The sequence below is a fragment of the Dendropsophus ebraccatus genome, chromosome 12 (assembly GCF_027789765.1).
Source record: "Dendropsophus ebraccatus isolate aDenEbr1 chromosome 12, aDenEbr1.pat, whole genome shotgun sequence".
Taxonomy (NCBI): domain Eukaryota; kingdom Metazoa; phylum Chordata; class Amphibia; order Anura; family Hylidae; genus Dendropsophus; species Dendropsophus ebraccatus.
The window spans coordinates 7,840,586-7,856,570 of record NC_091465.1 but is presented as its reverse complement, the minus strand read 5'-3'; the positions used below and the strand labels follow the sequence as shown (position 1 = coordinate 7,856,570).

At 43.9% G+C, this 15,985-nt stretch overlaps 2 protein-coding genes across 5 annotated transcripts; both read right to left on the bottom strand.

Moving 5' to 3' along the window:
- Positions 1 to 401: 401 nt before the first annotated feature.
- LOC138769836 (indolethylamine N-methyltransferase-like) lies at positions 402 to 5,628 on the bottom strand. 2 transcript variants are annotated; one of them, XM_069948533.1, is made up of 4 exons: positions 5,578 to 5,628; positions 4,139 to 4,332; positions 2,519 to 2,726; positions 402 to 944 (listed from the first exon to the last, which is right to left on the bottom strand). In XM_069948533.1, the coding sequence occupies exons 2-4, from the start codon at positions 4,287 to 4,289 to the stop codon at positions 515 to 517; spliced, it is 789 nt and encodes a 262-aa protein (XP_069804634.1). In that variant the 5' UTR covers positions 4,290 to 4,332; positions 5,578 to 5,628; the 3' UTR covers positions 402 to 514. The 2 variants fall into 2 exon arrangements, with proteins under 2 accessions (XP_069804634.1, XP_069804633.1); XM_069948532.1 differs by having other exon boundaries at positions 5,462 to 5,591.
- Positions 5,629 to 7,715: 2,087 nt separating this feature from the next.
- LOC138769808 (indolethylamine N-methyltransferase-like) lies at positions 7,716 to 15,675 on the bottom strand. Of its 3 annotated transcripts, XM_069948492.1 has the most exons (4): positions 15,622 to 15,675; positions 11,383 to 11,570; positions 10,962 to 11,188; positions 7,716 to 8,446 (listed from the first exon to the last, which is right to left on the bottom strand). In XM_069948492.1, the coding sequence occupies exons 2-4, from the start codon at positions 11,531 to 11,533 to the stop codon at positions 8,390 to 8,392; spliced, it is 435 nt and encodes a 144-aa protein (XP_069804593.1). In that variant the 5' UTR covers positions 11,534 to 11,570; positions 15,622 to 15,675; the 3' UTR covers positions 7,716 to 8,389. The 3 variants fall into 3 exon arrangements, with proteins under 3 accessions (XP_069804593.1, XP_069804592.1, XP_069804594.1); XM_069948491.1 differs by lacking the exon at positions 15,622 to 15,675 and having other exon boundaries at positions 11,383 to 11,616; XM_069948493.1 differs by lacking the exon at positions 15,622 to 15,675 and having other exon boundaries at positions 10,981 to 11,188; positions 11,383 to 11,616.
- Between the last annotated feature and the right edge of the window lie 310 nt (positions 15,676 to 15,985).

Below are 15,985 nucleotides of genomic sequence, written 5' to 3'. Positions count from 1 at the left end.
CTGCCAGGAAGCGCCGGGGGCGAGCGTCTCAGAGAAATTGATGGGCGGGGGGGGGGGGGTTGGTGATGTGCGGGCGAGCGGCTCTGAGCAGTCGATGGACCAGGGGGGGGGGGGGCAAGGGTTCTATGCAATCCGTGGGGGTGGGGGCACCTAGATAACAGCAAAACTGTGCAGAATCCTTAATAACTTTATATTGGAAAGATGGAAAGCTACGGGTGGGCAACGTATTAATGCAAAAATAATTTGGGGGGGAGTACCCCTTTAATACATTGCAAGAATTCCCATAACTCATTAACTTGACTTCTCTACCATCTCTCCTGTATCTCCAAAAACTTTCTTCACCTGAGAGACCGCGAACCTGGCAAATGATAGAGAGATGACGAAATGTGAGTAAATGTCTGTTTATTATGAATGGAGCAAGGTCAATGAAACCTTCTTAGTCAAGGGATGTACAACCCTCGGAGACGGACACTATCACATTGCATCATCGAGGTTGGACATTTGCACAGAACGATTATCTCAACTTTTTCTTGTGAGCTGCAATGAATATGACCCCTTCATAGTTAATAAGATGACTTTCCGCCTTCCTGTTGTGGACCTCACAATGGTCGATAGTGAAGCCTAAATCAGTAAGAGCTTTCCTTGCATGGCTTTCATCATACTTCAGCACGTGGATCTTCTCTTCCCCCACCATCATATAAGTAGCATTCACAGACCCGAGTAACATCAGGTGTCCTCCAGGTTTCAGCAAGTTAGAGATTTTCTTGAGATTCTTTGCATAGGCCTTCAGATCTTCAGAGATGATATCCAGGAGGCCTGCGGTGATCACACAGTCGGCCAGGGGTAAGATCTCCGGATCTGTAAGATTCTCCTCCTGAAGATCACACTTCATGATCCGCTTTATGGCCGCCTTCAGTCTTACATCCTTCTCCAGATCCTGATCACTATAGGGAGGATAAGGAGAGTTTAACACAAGGACATAGTCCAGAACTCTTATTTATGGACTGCAGTGACCTTCTTGACCTTCCACAAAATATGACATATGTGTATGGTAGGTCCGGGTCCCAGAAGATGGACCTTCCTCTATGTCAAGATCAAGGACAGGCTATTTTACACCTTCTTAGACAGTGTAGCCCTGTCATGCATGAACCCACGTGTTTGTGCATATGACCCAATACATGAACCGCAACACATCTATTCATTTATCTGTTCATTGTTCTGCAATAAAGTGACCCTGGTGTATTGTAATACTGGTCACGCGTCCTGCCGCTATTCTGCTGCTGGTTAGTGTAGGAAGAGGTTGTCATTGCAGGCGCGTAAAGACTTTACTAAGACTTTATGTTGTCTGGGTTAAGGTTGAGCGACAGCAACCGCTCGCCTGTCTGTTTAATACCCCTCGGCAGCTCGGGCAAGGTGTTTATTTTCACCCCAGACAGATGAGTTTCATAGCAGCCTGCTGTCACTCATCCCTGGCTGTGGTGGTGGAGCAGCTATGGTGAGAGTATGAGGAGGTGGCAGAGGAGGAAGATTGGTAGGAGAAGGAGGCAACAGGAGGCAAGGATTGTTGTCTAGCTATCCAGGATGGTGGTAGGACAAGCACCAAAATGCCCAGCCGCCTGTACATTAACCCAGTGGACAATCGGATGTAAGCAACCTGAAAACCCACCTCTTTAAACTAAACAATAATACAAAATACAAATACAAAAAACTTCTTCCCATCCTGATTGTTGCCCCTGTTGTTGTGTCTAATCTTTGCCGCGTCCCCTGTTACTATACTTAATAGTCTCCCCTATCCCCTATTACTGTACCTATAGTCACCCCTGTTACTGTACCTGATTATCGTCCCTGTCCCCTATTGCTGTGCCTGATTGTCGCCTGTTACTGTACCTGATCATCATCCCTGTCCCCTATTGCTGTACCCGATTGTTACCCGTTAGTGTTACTGATCATCATCCCTATCCCCTATCTGTCCCCTATTGCTGTATCTGCTTGTTGCCCCTGTTAGTGTTCCTGATCCTCATCCCTGTCTCCTATTGCTGTACCTGATTGTCGCCCCTGTTACTGTAAATGATCCTCATCCCTGTTCCCTATTGCTGTACCTGATTGTTGCCCCTGTTACTGTACCTGATTATCGTCCCTGTCCCCTATTGCTGTACCTGATTGTCGCCCCTGCTGGTGGTTCTGATCACTGCCTGTTAGTAATTAAGTGAAAGGGACTTTACCAAATAATGGCGACATAGAGTAAACCTATTGCAATACCTAGACCCCGATTGATGAAAACTTTTAATATGTCAAAAGTATTTTTTATTTTTTTATATTGCTTGGGACACTTTAAGAAGAGGAGCACTGGACTTAGCTGTGATTGCTGTCACATACAACCTATACTTTTTTCCTTTTTAGATAATAAAAAAACCCTTTGTTTTTACTATATATAGAAGCAACTGTAGATTATTATATACATTACATCAATATCAGCCCACACCCTTCATATGTTTTTCTTTTTCATTGGGATCATTACCTGTCCCCTGTGATCTCGGCCAGCATTCGGGCAGTGTGGGCCCAGTCGAAGGCATCGGTACGGGTGTTCAGCCATTTATTCAGCTCCATGACGCATCCCTCAGAGACTCGCAGTAAAGTGACCTCTTTAAAAAAGTCATAGGCAGGATAAAGATGGTGGATGAAGGAGCCCATGCTGATGTCTATGAGGCTGTCCCCTGTAATATGTCCTGGGGGAGAATAAGAGAGAGAACAACATCTCCTATAATGTCTGATATAATATATTGTACTATAGAGAATATAGATAACACTAGAAAAAATTTGTAGGGGGTAGTGCGGTTCTACACATTTATTCACTGAATAACACACATTACAAAGTTATACAACTTTGTATTGTGTGTTATTTAAGTGAATAGCCCCCTTCCCATGTTCCCCCCACCAGCGGAAGTGTGGTGCATTATACACTGGGAAGGGGGCCATTCACTTAAATAACACACATTACAAAGTTGTATAACTTTGTAATGTGTGTTAGTCAATAAATGTGTAGCAACGCACTACCCCTTTAAAACACCAGCCGTTCTGTGACCGATGACTGTGACTGCAGTACCGGCCGGATGATCTTCCTTTGTGCTGAATTAGGATGCGGGCGACTGCATCCCAATTCACCATAGCCAACAATAGAGCATGCGGCCGGAGTGTGACTTGTCAGGCTTGTGCAGCAGCTATTCAATGAATAGCCGCCGCACAAAACGGACATGTCAGTTTTTCGTGAGGCCGCTAGGGATCCCGGCTGGAGTGTATATTATGGGGGACATTTATTAAGTCCGGCGTTTTTTAAGCCTGGCTTACAAATGTCTCTGGAGCGCAGAGGATTTATGTAGATAGATAGATAGATAGATTGATAGATAGATAGATAGATAGATTCATAGATAGATAGGAGATAGATAGATAGATAGATAGATAGATTCATAGATAGATAGGAGATAGATAGATAGATAGATAGATAGGAGATAGATAGATAGATAGATAGATTCAAATATAGATAGATAGATAGGTAGATAGATAAGATAGGAGATAGATAGATAGATAGATAGGAGATAGATAGATAGGAGATAGATAGATGATAGATAGATAGATAGGAGATAGATAGATAGATAGATAGATAGATAGATAGATAGGAGATAGATAGATAGGAGATAGATAGATAGATAGATAGATAGGAGATAGATAGATAGATAGATGATAGATAGAAGATAGATAGATAGATAGATAGATAGATAGATAGATAGATAGATAGATAGATAGATAGATAGGAGATAGATAGATAGGAGATAGATAGATAGATAGGAGATAGATAGATAGGAGATAGATAGATAGATAGGAGATAGATAGATAGATAGATAGATAGATAGATAGATAGATAGATAGGAGATAGATAGATAGATAGATAGATAGATAGATAGACAGACAGACAGACAGATAGATAGATAGATAGATAGATAGATAGGAGATAGATAGATTCATTCATTCATTGATGGGTAGGTAGATAGATAAGATAGGAGATAGATAGATAGATAGGAGTTAGATAGATATTAGTATATAACACTAAATTACAATATATCATCACACACATCATACAAACCCTGAACAAAAATAGAGTGAATCTTCTTCATGGGAAATATCAAAGCATCATCCCCAAAGGTCTTGCCTTCCTCGTCAGACATGTAGGTGTCCAGAACTTTCCTAGAGTCAAAGCCATGGACATGATAAAGCTTGTGGTCACCGGGATCCATCTTCTCCTATGGGCTGTATAAGCAGGAGGAGGCACGTCTGTATCTGTGAGGATCCATTTATATGTTAGGAATAAACCATTAGGGATTGTGTGACGCTTCAATATTTAAGTCACAGGGATTCAGATGACAATCACATGCTGGATGCTATAGGGGGGATAGACCCAGGGAACCGACGTGACCTCTGCTGGTAGTGGGGGGGGGGGGGGGGGGGAGGCGAATAAGCTCAAGATAATATAACCAGTAATAACCAGTAAGAGCTATATCATGTGTATCGGAGTTGTTGTGCGCTGGGGGTCTGCAGAGGGTGTTGTAGTGCTGCCTGGGCATGGTAGTCTGGACAGTTGAATAAATTTAGATGAGAAAGGAGTTTGTGGTTTTGAGAGGTAAGTTGTGATGGGCGACTGCATAAGGGAGGCTTAGTCCAAATAGGACCGGACTCTGCTGGCAAGGCCCTGCACAGTTTGGCTGGCTGCTCCTTGATAGATGATAGAAGAAATCATACTCATAAGGAATTTGCTGAAACTGACACCCGTGAACTGTATGCAGGAGTGTGACCATCTATGTGGGGGTCGATCTGTACCGTCTGAAGATGGTGGAGCGAGGGGGCCCATAAGCAAGAAGCAATACTCCAACCCTGGACAAAGATGTGAAGACAAGAGGCGATGATGAACTTAGCCGCATGTACTGACAAAACCTTAGAGGTTGTCTCACCTTAGGTTATCAGTGCTGCACAGTGGCAATACAGGAACACAGGAACAGACTCTGACTGAAACACTGGAACAGGCATGAGGTGCCAGCAGCCAGGGTCCTGGAAAAGACTCACTCTCTGCCGGCTCTGGTTTTGGCTCTCACTGAAGAATAGTCTGGAAAGGAACCCACAGACCTGCACAATCGACCCTTTTATGTGCTACAGGGAGGTTTCCCATTGGTGGAGAGAGGCCTGAGCTAACTCAAGCACTGATTGGCTCTGGGAGATGATGAGAGACTAGGGACACTCCGCCAACCTCTCTGCTGCCGGCCTGGGTACTCCAGTGAAAAGCTTATTCCCAGTAATTAAAACACGTTACTAAGTTATATAACTGTAATATGCTTCAATCACCTATCTGCCCCCCTTCCCTATCCCCCCCCCCCCCCCAATCCCCCATCAGGAAGTAAAGTAAACTCAGTCTTACCTAATGACTGTTGACCCAAGGCTGGGGCTGGGGGCTGGGGAAGGTATTTTGTGACAATGACATCATCAAGAGGGAGGTGGGTCTAAACCCTGTTAACCCAGCCTCCCTGGACTCACCTCTGATTGGCTGAACAAGCTGTAAGTCATCTTACAGTTTTACAGAGTCAGTTAGACATCACAGGAGACAAAGTGCATCATGGGAAAGCCTAAACCAGGAAGTAAAGAAAAAACGAAGCCACCAACTGGAGCTTTAGGGACCAAGCGAGAAATTCAAACGGAGACAGACTCCGGAGGGATGGTAAATGTAAAAACTATGTTTATAATTGATTGAGCGCCGGAGTATCCCTTTAAATTTTGCATAAAAACTGTGCTGCACCAGAAGTTTCATGGCCTAGGTGTCTATGTTTGAGCAAGTGCATGTCAGCCTGAAATACAATGGCCAGTGCTGGATAAAGCAATGTAAAGCACACCCCCACCGGAGGAAACGTCTTCTGAGGTGTCTGGGTTTGGTAAGTGCCAGAAAAATGTTACCATCCTGATGGCATTGTACCACCGTGGAGTTTGGTGGAGAATTGGTAATGCTATGAGGCTGTTGTTCAGGGGTCGGCCTAGGCTGCTCAGGGAAATTTTAGCTTCACACGTATCGGATCTGCAGCAGATTCCACGCTGCGAGTTTGCAGTGGAATGCGCTGCGGATCCATGTAGTGCGAAGGTCTATAGGGTTACATGTCCGCAGCGGAATTTTCATTTCACTGCGGATATGTAAGCCGGCCCTTTTAACCCTGCAGCCCCGGCCCAGAGCATACATTACCTGCTCAGCCCCGGCTGTACGTGGGGCTCCCGGCTCCCCCAGCTCCCCATCAGCCAATCAGTTCTGCTGTGCACTGATTGGCTGATGGGGAGCGAGGGTGCTGGGAGCCTTACACACAGCTGCAGCGCCGAGCAGGTAATGTGTGCTCAGGGGCTGCGGGCGGCAGGGGGTTAAAGGGTTTTGGGTCACATACTGGTAGCGGAATGAAAATTCAACTTCACACTACATGGATCTACCAAACTAGCACACTATCAAAAAGCTTTTCACCGAAATCCGCTTCGTATCCGGTATGTGTGAAGCTTCCCTAAAGGACAACTCCAGTGAAAAACTTTTTCCCAGTAATTGAAGCACATTACAAAGTTATCTAACTGTAATAAGCTTCAGTCACCTATCTGCCCCCCTTCCCTATCTTTTCCCCCCTCAATCCCCCACCAGCAAGTGAAGTAAACTCATTGTTACATAATGACTATTGACTCCAGGCTTTTCTGTGGCAGCCATTTTGGGACAATGACATCATCAAGAGGAATATCCTAAAGTGACCCCCTCACACATACAACCTTTTCAACATAGATTTGCATGTGGGATTAGGGTCATAGGTCAGAGTATAATAAGACATTAATTTGTTCTGAATACCGATCAGTATCTAACACAACAACCGTTCCTCATTTGTTCTTATCACATTACTACAGTATCACATTACTAGTAAGACGCAGTTTTTCACTGAAATTCCTTTAAACATAAAAAAATAATTGTTCTGAGCATATAAAGCCAAATAAGAGTATCTCAGATTCATCCCAGTCCTCATCCATATCATGTGTTATATCAAAGAAACGTCTTTTCCCAGTAAATAGTCTCGAGTAATTATTCACATGTAACAGTGTTTGAAGATCAGAGATGGTTGAGGCGGCAAAATTAAAGCAGTACTGTCATTTATCTTAACGTTATACATCATCCAGACATGATAAAGGTTTAGATCTCACCAGGTCAGTTCTAAGACCCAATGCTACCACTGGTTATAAGTGGTTGAAGAGCGTGGTAGCAGTCTCCACTTCTTGAGTCAGATCTCACGGCAGCAGATGTGGACCCAACAGGTTTGGCTTTTGGCCACTTTTGAGGGGAATGTCTAAATAGATAACTTGGTTTTTACCCTTCAACCTCCCTATGATGATCTTGTTACAGATGGCTACCACTTGGGCAACAAGCCTTCTTAAGGATAAGAAGTGTGAATCTCAGGAGTTGGTCTTAGTAGGACCATTGAGGGCTTCAAAAACAACTTCAAAAATATAAATTAACATTAACACTTATGTAAAGTTCTTGTAAAAGCAGAAGGAAACCATAAAAGACCACAGAAAAGTAGTAAAACACTTTATTTACCGATATATGTTCATTGGTTAAACAGTTGAAAAGGAGTTTGATTGTCAGGAAACCCCTTTAAGTTAAGCGGCAGTTCTCAATACCAAGCAGAAGCTGCAAAAGCAAACACAACTTCATGGTGTATAAACAAGATATAAAACCCCATGATATAATGGAATATCGCCCCTCCAGAAATGGACCTATGTTGACCTATGTATCAATAACGAATATTATAGGTCGTAAGATGAGACCTAAAGTCATCATGCGGAAGGTGATAATTTTTTTTGTATAATTACCAATTATTCAGTGTAATGATAAGAAATTATATTGGGACCCAATGGAAAACTACAGAGAAAGAAGGAAGATAGAGGTTCCCGTGGATAAGAAAGCCTTCTCACATCTGCTGCTCTTTTTGGGCTTCCACATATAGCAGAGCCTTATAATCCAGTAAATCACATTTTGCTTTTCTCTTGAGAACATACTGATCGATTCTAAACCCTTCTCTAACAAGAACCTCTCGTACAAAGTTCTTATCATAAGTGACAACATGGAACTTCTCCTCCCCGACCATGTAATATGATCCATTCACAATCCTTAAGAGTAACAGGTGACCTCTGGGTTTTAAAAACTTTAGGATCTTTCTTAGATTCCGGACATAATCTTCTTTGTCTTTGCTGATGCACTCAACTAAAGGGAACGTTATCAGACAGTCGGCCGGTGGTACGACCAATGGATCCGTGAGGTTCTCCTTGTTGATGTCACATTTTATGACCTGTGTGATTTGCCTTCTTTAGTTTTATGTCTTTCCACTCTCGATGGCCCCTGAAAAATACAAAAATGTTGAGAATATTTTAGTTTTTTAGTCAAAATTTCATCTTGATATGATATTAGTGCACAGATCCCAGTTGGTGCTTCTGATATTATTACGACTGGTGTGTATATAGGATGAGGATATTGTATCTTCTGCTCATATTCTCCATGATGCAGGTACGAGACAAGGTTGGCACTCCATCACTGTGGTGCCCGTGGCTGTGTGATCACTAGTAAGTAGAAGTACATTATGCCTGGCACTCACTGAACTCTATTATGTTTGGCGTTTGTTCAGCAACATAAAGTTTACAACCACAGGATACGTTTCGGCACGTCCAAAGCCTTTGCCAACTTTGTAGCGATGAAGACTTTAGACGGGCTGAAACGAGTCCTGTGGGTGTAAACTTTGTGTTTCTGAATCAATGTCAAGAGTATCTTACTTCCCGCAATGTTTTGCAATAATACTATGAATCGGAAGCTGAAACGTTCACACTTCTGCAGCCGGTCCATGGATAGGAGTTACACCGATCTCTATGTTAGTAAATGTCATATCTATAAATACCCGGCAAATTCCTGGCACTGCCAAAAAATCTTTTTCCACAACGAGTGTGATGTAAAATTAAAAGGTTGATTCATTGGTATAAAACTAGTATAAAATCATACATAAAAACGGCGACAACGCATTTCAAGAGTCTTAACTTCTGGCTGCAATCTCCTGGCTTCGTCATCTAAGACTCCTGAAACGCGTTGCGAAGAAAGATTTTTGGCAGCAGCAAATATTTTCCCAGGTATTTTTTCTCTTTACTGCCCGGACACTGGGAGGTCCCTGTTCCCTGGATCCATCAGCCGACAGCCATCAAGAGCTACCCCAAGGCAGGGTGATATGCACAAAGCCCAAGGGGCTTCAAGATGAGAGTCCACCTTATTACAGTTTACGGTCTACATAACAGGATTACATGAGGCGCCATCCTCCTGGCCTTTTTTGTCTACATCTACAGTGGTGCAACTACCCCAGAGGGATCCAGCCTGTCCATGCTCAGAAGGTCATTAGGTCTCAAGTCTTCAGTCAAGTCCTGTGTTCCACAGGGTGTCTCAAGTCAAGTCAGGCCTAGCCAGGAGTTCGAAAACTTGTGTTTATTGCAGTTTGGCCCCCCTGCTTTTGTTGAATCTTGTTTCCGGTCAACACCAAGGTTCGGTCCTACCAGCTAATATGGTGGTGCCAACCACTTCCGGATGTGCCCGAATGGTGTCGCTTCACAGCACGGTTGGATTTTTTTTGTGAGTACTGGTTTTATGTCTACTCTGTATCGGCCATGTTGCCAAAGTTGTCAAGACCCTCTACAGCAGAGAATAGTAGTTCCTGGACTGTGCCCTCTAAGTAGTCTGCCCTGTCACCACTGCCTAAACCTCTCAAGTCTGAAACTGTCCTATCGGCCATCCATCCTGCCCTCAGCTGGCCCACTCTATTGACTATCATTAGAAAGGGGCGGGACAGCCAGGGGTGAATTGGTGTTATGGGGGTGGGGCAGTGCTCCTGATGATGCCCCTGTGCTCCTAACAGTCTAACCAGACCACGCACTTGATACTGGAGGGGCGCCGAGGATGAAGGTAAGAGACATACTTTCCTCCTCGGCGCCCCATGCATAATAGGCGGCTATTAGCAGGTTAGATTCTTCTAACTTGCTGATAGTTCCCTTTTAAATTCTCTAAAGGGGAATTAATCAATGCCAAAATGCCCATGAGGCTATGCATATAGTGTAATAAAGCCCTCAGCACTGTTTCAAAACATGTACCTGCTTTCCAAGTATCCCCCAAAAATGTACTTTGTAAATGTCCCACGCAATATGTAAATTAGGCTTAGCTAAGTATAAGGGCGGTCCTCAGCGGCGAACTAGTAACGGAGGGCGCTCGAATTAGCTGTAATCACGTATCTCTGGGAGCGACGCTCAGTACAGGAGCCTGCTGTGCGTCATAGAGTGCTGACACTTACAGAGAGGTGGGATTACAGCCAACTTGAGCGCCCACATGCCTAGCTGAGGGTAATTTACATACAACGCGCGGACATTTACAAAGTAAATTTTTAAAATTTTAAGGGATATGTGGAAAGCTGATAGCTGTCAGTGCTAGGGGCTTCAATACACTATATGCAGAGTTTCAGAGGCATTTGGTGGTGATTGGTTCCCTTTAAAGGGAAATCCCCCAACAGACCCCATCTCAAGCTTCACTACTATGCATTGTAACTTCAATACAAGAACTGTTATTATTATTTGATACTGCACCTTTAAGACATTCCAAGTTCAATTAAAGTTCTGCTGTTTTCCCCTGAACTCCTTGTGATTGTGTCTTGCACAACACAGTGTGGAAAGACTCTAATAGGAACAAAGTGTATGTAGGGGATTGGGAAAGCCAGTGTACTCAAGCCCCATGACAATTGCCGCAGCGTGCCGCAACCCCTCGGTCACCACACTAGCACAGACTGAACTGATCCTTGCGTCCAACTCGCACTCTCTACTGACCAACATCAAACCAATGAGGAGATACTGGACCTGTCTCCTTCGAGCTCCTTTATGATGGCCGCGGTGTGTGACCAGTCATAGGCTCCAGTGTGGTCATACAGCCATTTCTTCAGCTCCATCACACATGCGTCACCAAATCTCATCAAAGTTATTTCCTTAAAGATTTCACAGGTTGGATAAAGATAGTGGATATAGGAACTCAAGCTGATGTCCATGAGAGTTGTCCCCCGAACACGACCTGCAAGTACAAACTCTGTTACTAGGAAACTCCGCTTGGCACACCAGCATGGAGCGGTTACATTGCACAATTTATGTTCATACAGTAAAAAGAGTAAAATATCAGAAATCATAAAATCCTTTTAACTTATATAATATAATAGACAAATCACCATATAAACTCACCTACTCATCCCACATTAGGATGGTGCATACCTGAACTCAAACTATTATGAACTTTCTCCATGGGGATTTTCAGAAGCTCATCCCCAAAAACCTCAACCGATTTATTGGATAAATAAGTATCGACAAGTCGTCTTGCATCAAAGCCGGGGTCCTGGTAGAGTTTATTAGATGTGGAAGCCATGTTCTAGGAGGTGATCAACCTCGTCCTTGTCTCAGTTCTTTGCAAAGGAAAAGTGTGCAGAAGAGAAAAACTTTTTACTCTTCTCTCTACTATAGGTATTGAGTTTTTAAGGAATATTCTGCAGAGTAGTGTCAGTTCATGTGCCACCCATCCTCCACTCCCTCCTATACGGAGGGTTAACCCTTAGCTGCCCTTCTGCACCCAGCATGTTTGTTCTGTACAGAAGACGCCTTTAGAATTGCTGTGTCTGCTTCACTGCAATGAAGATCACTTTATCTTTTTTGGGAAAGAACATGAGTAAGGTGGCACAATCTGAGGTTATTTAGGGAAGATCAGAAGCAATGTCAGAAAATATTACATTGCTGAATTAGTAGTAGAGCGGCGGGTGTACCGGGGAGCAGCAGTAACACAGGGGGGCAGATGTTGGGGAGCACAGAGCATCCCACGGCCACTTGTCACAGTGAGCCAGGAGTGGGAGCAGCTGGCCACCCCTGAACGCTGGCTCGGCAGCACCTCGCGCAGTTGAGAGTTGTAATCGCTGTCGTAGTGTAGCGAAGGGGGCTCTCACACAGCTGCAGGCATGGGTGCAAAAGGAAAGGGATAGCTTCTACTGTGACACTTTGAAGGAGAAGTATAGAAGTGCACAGCTTCAAACACAACAACCTTTTCTTCAAGGCGATAATCACTCCAGTGAGGAGGCAACAGACAAAGTTCTCAGAAATATACAGTGAGTCCACAGAACACTGATAAGACTTCACAATCTTTGGGAATACAATAAAGACTTGTAATACTGGAATACACTTGGGCTGCTTGAAATACACTTAAGACAATACTGAGGAGGATATATACTTGAGAATATAGCTGTAGTTAGTTGTAATAGACTTTAGTTGTGGAGCGTAGGTAATTAGGAGACTGCGGCTATGGATTTGGGGCCTATTCAGGCGCAGTGGCTCAGCTGGGGCTGTTAGAGACAAGTCCTGAATCCACCAGAAGAAACCTCGCCTTATGCTATTATGTTGACATTGAGTGACATGATAATAGGGAGTTCAGGTTGACCTAGTGGAAGAGTTGTTTGGCCTGGAGACCCTTTAGGGACACGCTAGCAAGTTGCAGTAGAGAATCGGCCTTTGCACTTAGCTAAACCATTGACTCAGTTTTGATACTTGTAGACTCCCTCAGAGGTAGCAGAGGTAGAGAAGACTGAACTGAACCCATTAGTCCTACCCCAATATATATATATATATATATATATATCAGGAGAGCATCTGATTGGGCAATATACTTGGGATAACCCTCTGTGGTAGGCTAGAGCTCCTGAGGTTACTAGCTCAGGGATTGGTTAGCAGAAAATCCGAAGACAGAGGCAAGAAATTCACATCATCAATAATAGAGACATCAGGTAACCCTTCTACACTTTTAGCTATCAGATGTGGAGTAGAACAGCGACATTTAGTGGCAGTAGTTGCACACTACAGACTTCAGTCTTGGTAATTCAGATTGGTAAGGCTACAGTAAGTGAATATGTCTATCCTAAGATAATCAGGAAATAAGATGAAATAATGAGGTTCTGCAGCAGCTGAGGTGTATGATGACGTTCTGCAGCAGCTGAGGTGTCTGTAGAGTCTGTATATACTGTGGCAGTGCAGTATCTGTATATAGTTGCAGTGTCTGTGTGGTGTCCCACCACAGGTGTTACTTGTTTTTACACCCCTTTCAAAAGTCTGTACTTCAAGGTAGTAGTGGTAATGTAGTAGTACCTAAGTTTTACCACTAGATGTCGCTAGTATGTATACCTAAGTATTACACAGCTGTAGCACTTAAAGGGTTATTGTTTCTGTGATCTGTGCACCAATGAGAGCTCTTTCTCTTTTCTACCTATCTCTGTCTTTCTCTTTCTCTTGCACTCTCTTCTCACCCACTCACAGCACATATTACATATGCTGTAGGAAGTTGTCACATGGGGACAGGAAGTGTAGCTACACCTTTAGTGAGTCTTACTCTGGTTTCTGTAGAGAAAGGACAGCGGTCAAGCTGGGCCCTGGCTTATGCCAGGTCCCCTGTTAGAGATCTCAAATAGTCAGTGTAGTGTAGTCTGAGGTGTGGTAGTGGACGCACACACATGGGACGCAAGAGCACTCCCACACACTATGCAGTGCTGAACGCACTCTTAGAGAGGACAAGTCAGGGATCATCCCAGCCCACACCGTGAACAAGTGTAAAAGTGCAGGACAGTATCCTGAAGAAAGAGGAACTGATCCAGATAAAGCAAAGTTGCTAGAAGCCTACGTACTCTATCTCGCAGTGCGGATGTCACCAGGAAACCTTGGCCACTCTGCTCAATCCAGGTATCAAGGTCTGGGGCTTGTGTCACCCTCTAGGACAGGTCACCTGACACTGGTGGGCAATAGGTGGCCAAAGAGTCAAAACACGGGCACAAGTATTCTCTCTACTCTCAAGTATTCTACTTCTCAAGTTCCGGCAGAGCACAGTACTACTTTGGGTTGGGACTCTCTTGACATCCTCCTCTCTACTTCTCTGAACCTCTTCTACCTCTCAGCACGCAACCCAGCCAGCATGGCTGTACTACTTTTCAGACTCTCAGCACAGATCCTGTTTTCAAAGTCTAAACCAGGGGTGTCAAACTCAAATACACAGTGGGCCAAAATTAAAATACGTGACAAAGTCGGGGGCCAACCTTGATAATTATTGAAGCGCAAATGCAGCGGTGCTGACACTGCCAGAGTAGCGTGCGGTGTGGTCTCCCAGCACTGTGCACTATGATAAATTACATGATATATTGCTATGCCATAATTAAACCCCAACCCATGTAATAGCCAACCCCCCCAATATTGCCCCATGTAATAGCCAACCCCCCCAATATTGCCCCATGTAGAAGCCAACCCAACCAAAACTGCCCCACATATTAGCCAGCCCTCCCATATAGTAGCCAGCCCTCCCCATAGTCCCATATAGTAGCCAGCCCTCCCCTGTAGTCTCCTATAGTAGCCAGCCCTCCCCTGTAGTCTCCTATAGTAGCCAGCCCTCCCCATAGTCCCATATAGTAGCCAGCCCTCCCCATAGTCTCATACAGTAGCCAGCCCTCCCCACTAGTGCCCAAATAATAGCCAGTCCCCCATGTGTCCCATTGTTGAGGTGTGGCATTTGTTGAGGTCGCAAAAAGAAAGCGATGTCACTCAGTGATTGCAAAAAATTGCTTCTTCTTTATTTTAAGCAAAATAACAAAACAAATAATATTCAGCAGATCGGGGTTTGTTGCAGCTGCCTTAGTATCAAGCAGCACATTTCCCAGCTCACATACTCTGAGCCAGACTCTCTGCAAACCTAAGGCTTCCAGGTGTCTTTATACACAAATTTAGTGTATGTTCGCTGCACCCTACTATGGATGTGGAAGGTATTAAAGGATGTATACTCCGAGTGCACTACTATTCTAACGCCCAAGAATACTGTATAATAAAATCGTGTGTAGGCTCTCTAGGAGTGAATCCTATAGATCTCATATTTGCGGAGAGATATTTATCTTAAACTATATCACAATTTTATAAAATTAAATAAAATTAAAAGTACATGCATTTTATAGGAATAAACATAGTCTTATAGATCAACAAACAAATATTTCATTACATAAAAAAAAAAAAATAATAAAATTTACTAAAAATAGAGCGTCAGCGCGGGGCCCTTGCGCCGGCTGTTCTATCAATAAATATCGCAGTTTGTATATAGATACAATGTCTTTGTGGCGTTTAAATTCTCTGGCCTCTTGTCCCCTGCCGATTTGAAGCCAGATAATGATAGATGCAATATCATAATATTGTTACAATGTTTCAATAGGGCTTAGTTTGTATGACCCTTATCCAATTGTGGGTTACGCTGTGTCCACATATGTGTCTCAGTTCAGTCGTACATTATATTATGTCCCAGGTATATGTCTCAGTTCCATAGATCTCACTTTGTATACAAGTGCCGATCTGTTACGTGTGAAGTACGAGTAAATGCGATGTGGTGAGTGTTTGTAATTATCGTGGCTGATACTGTATACAAACTGTATCGGTGGATAGACCACCTCTCACCCAATATCCAGTAGTCAGTAGCCGTATGAAGGATGAGTTGGTCGGGCTTTGGAGCGTGTCTCTCTCCGGTCTCCGCTGTTCTACCTTATCGGCATGTGCAGGATACACAGGAGGCTGTCACTGTTTCCGCATGGTGTAGAGCGCGCACTCGTTTGAATCTCTGGCAACGGTTCCAGCAATTGCAGGGTAGAGGCTGAGAGAAAAGGTGAATATGTGCCAAATATATTTATCGATTCAGTTATCTTATCAGACGCGTTTCAGGAGTATACTCACTCCTTTCCTCAGTGAAGAATAGATAACTTATATACAAATTTACCCAAAATGCAACACTCTTAAAGCAATATACACATCGGTTTAGATTTAA

Bases quoted from the DNA above. Each gene is read 5' to 3' on its own strand.
- LOC138769808 (XM_069948492.1), bottom strand. From the start codon at position 11,533: ATGGCTTCCACATCTAATAAACTCTACCAGGACCCCGGCTTTGATGCA. The intron at 11,189-11,382 runs GTATGCACCATC...TTGTACTTGCAG, and splicing joins TCATAATAGTTTGAGTTCAG to GTCGTGTTCGGGGGACAACT. The intron at 8,447-10,961 runs GTTTGATGTTGG...TGTATTTTTCAG, and splicing joins GGTCCAGTATCTCCTCATTG to GGGCCATCGAGAGTGGAAAG.
- LOC138769836 (XM_069948533.1), bottom strand. From the start codon at position 4,289: ATGGATCCCGGTGACCACAAGCTTTATCATGTCCATGGCTTTGACTCT. The intron at 2,727-4,138 runs GTTTGTATGATG...ATTCTCCCCCAG, and splicing joins TCACTCTATTTTTGTTCAGG to GACATATTACAGGGGACAGC. The intron at 945-2,518 runs GTAATGATCCCA...TCCTCCCTATAG, and splicing joins GCCGAGATCACAGGGGACAG to TGATCAGGATCTGGAGAAGG.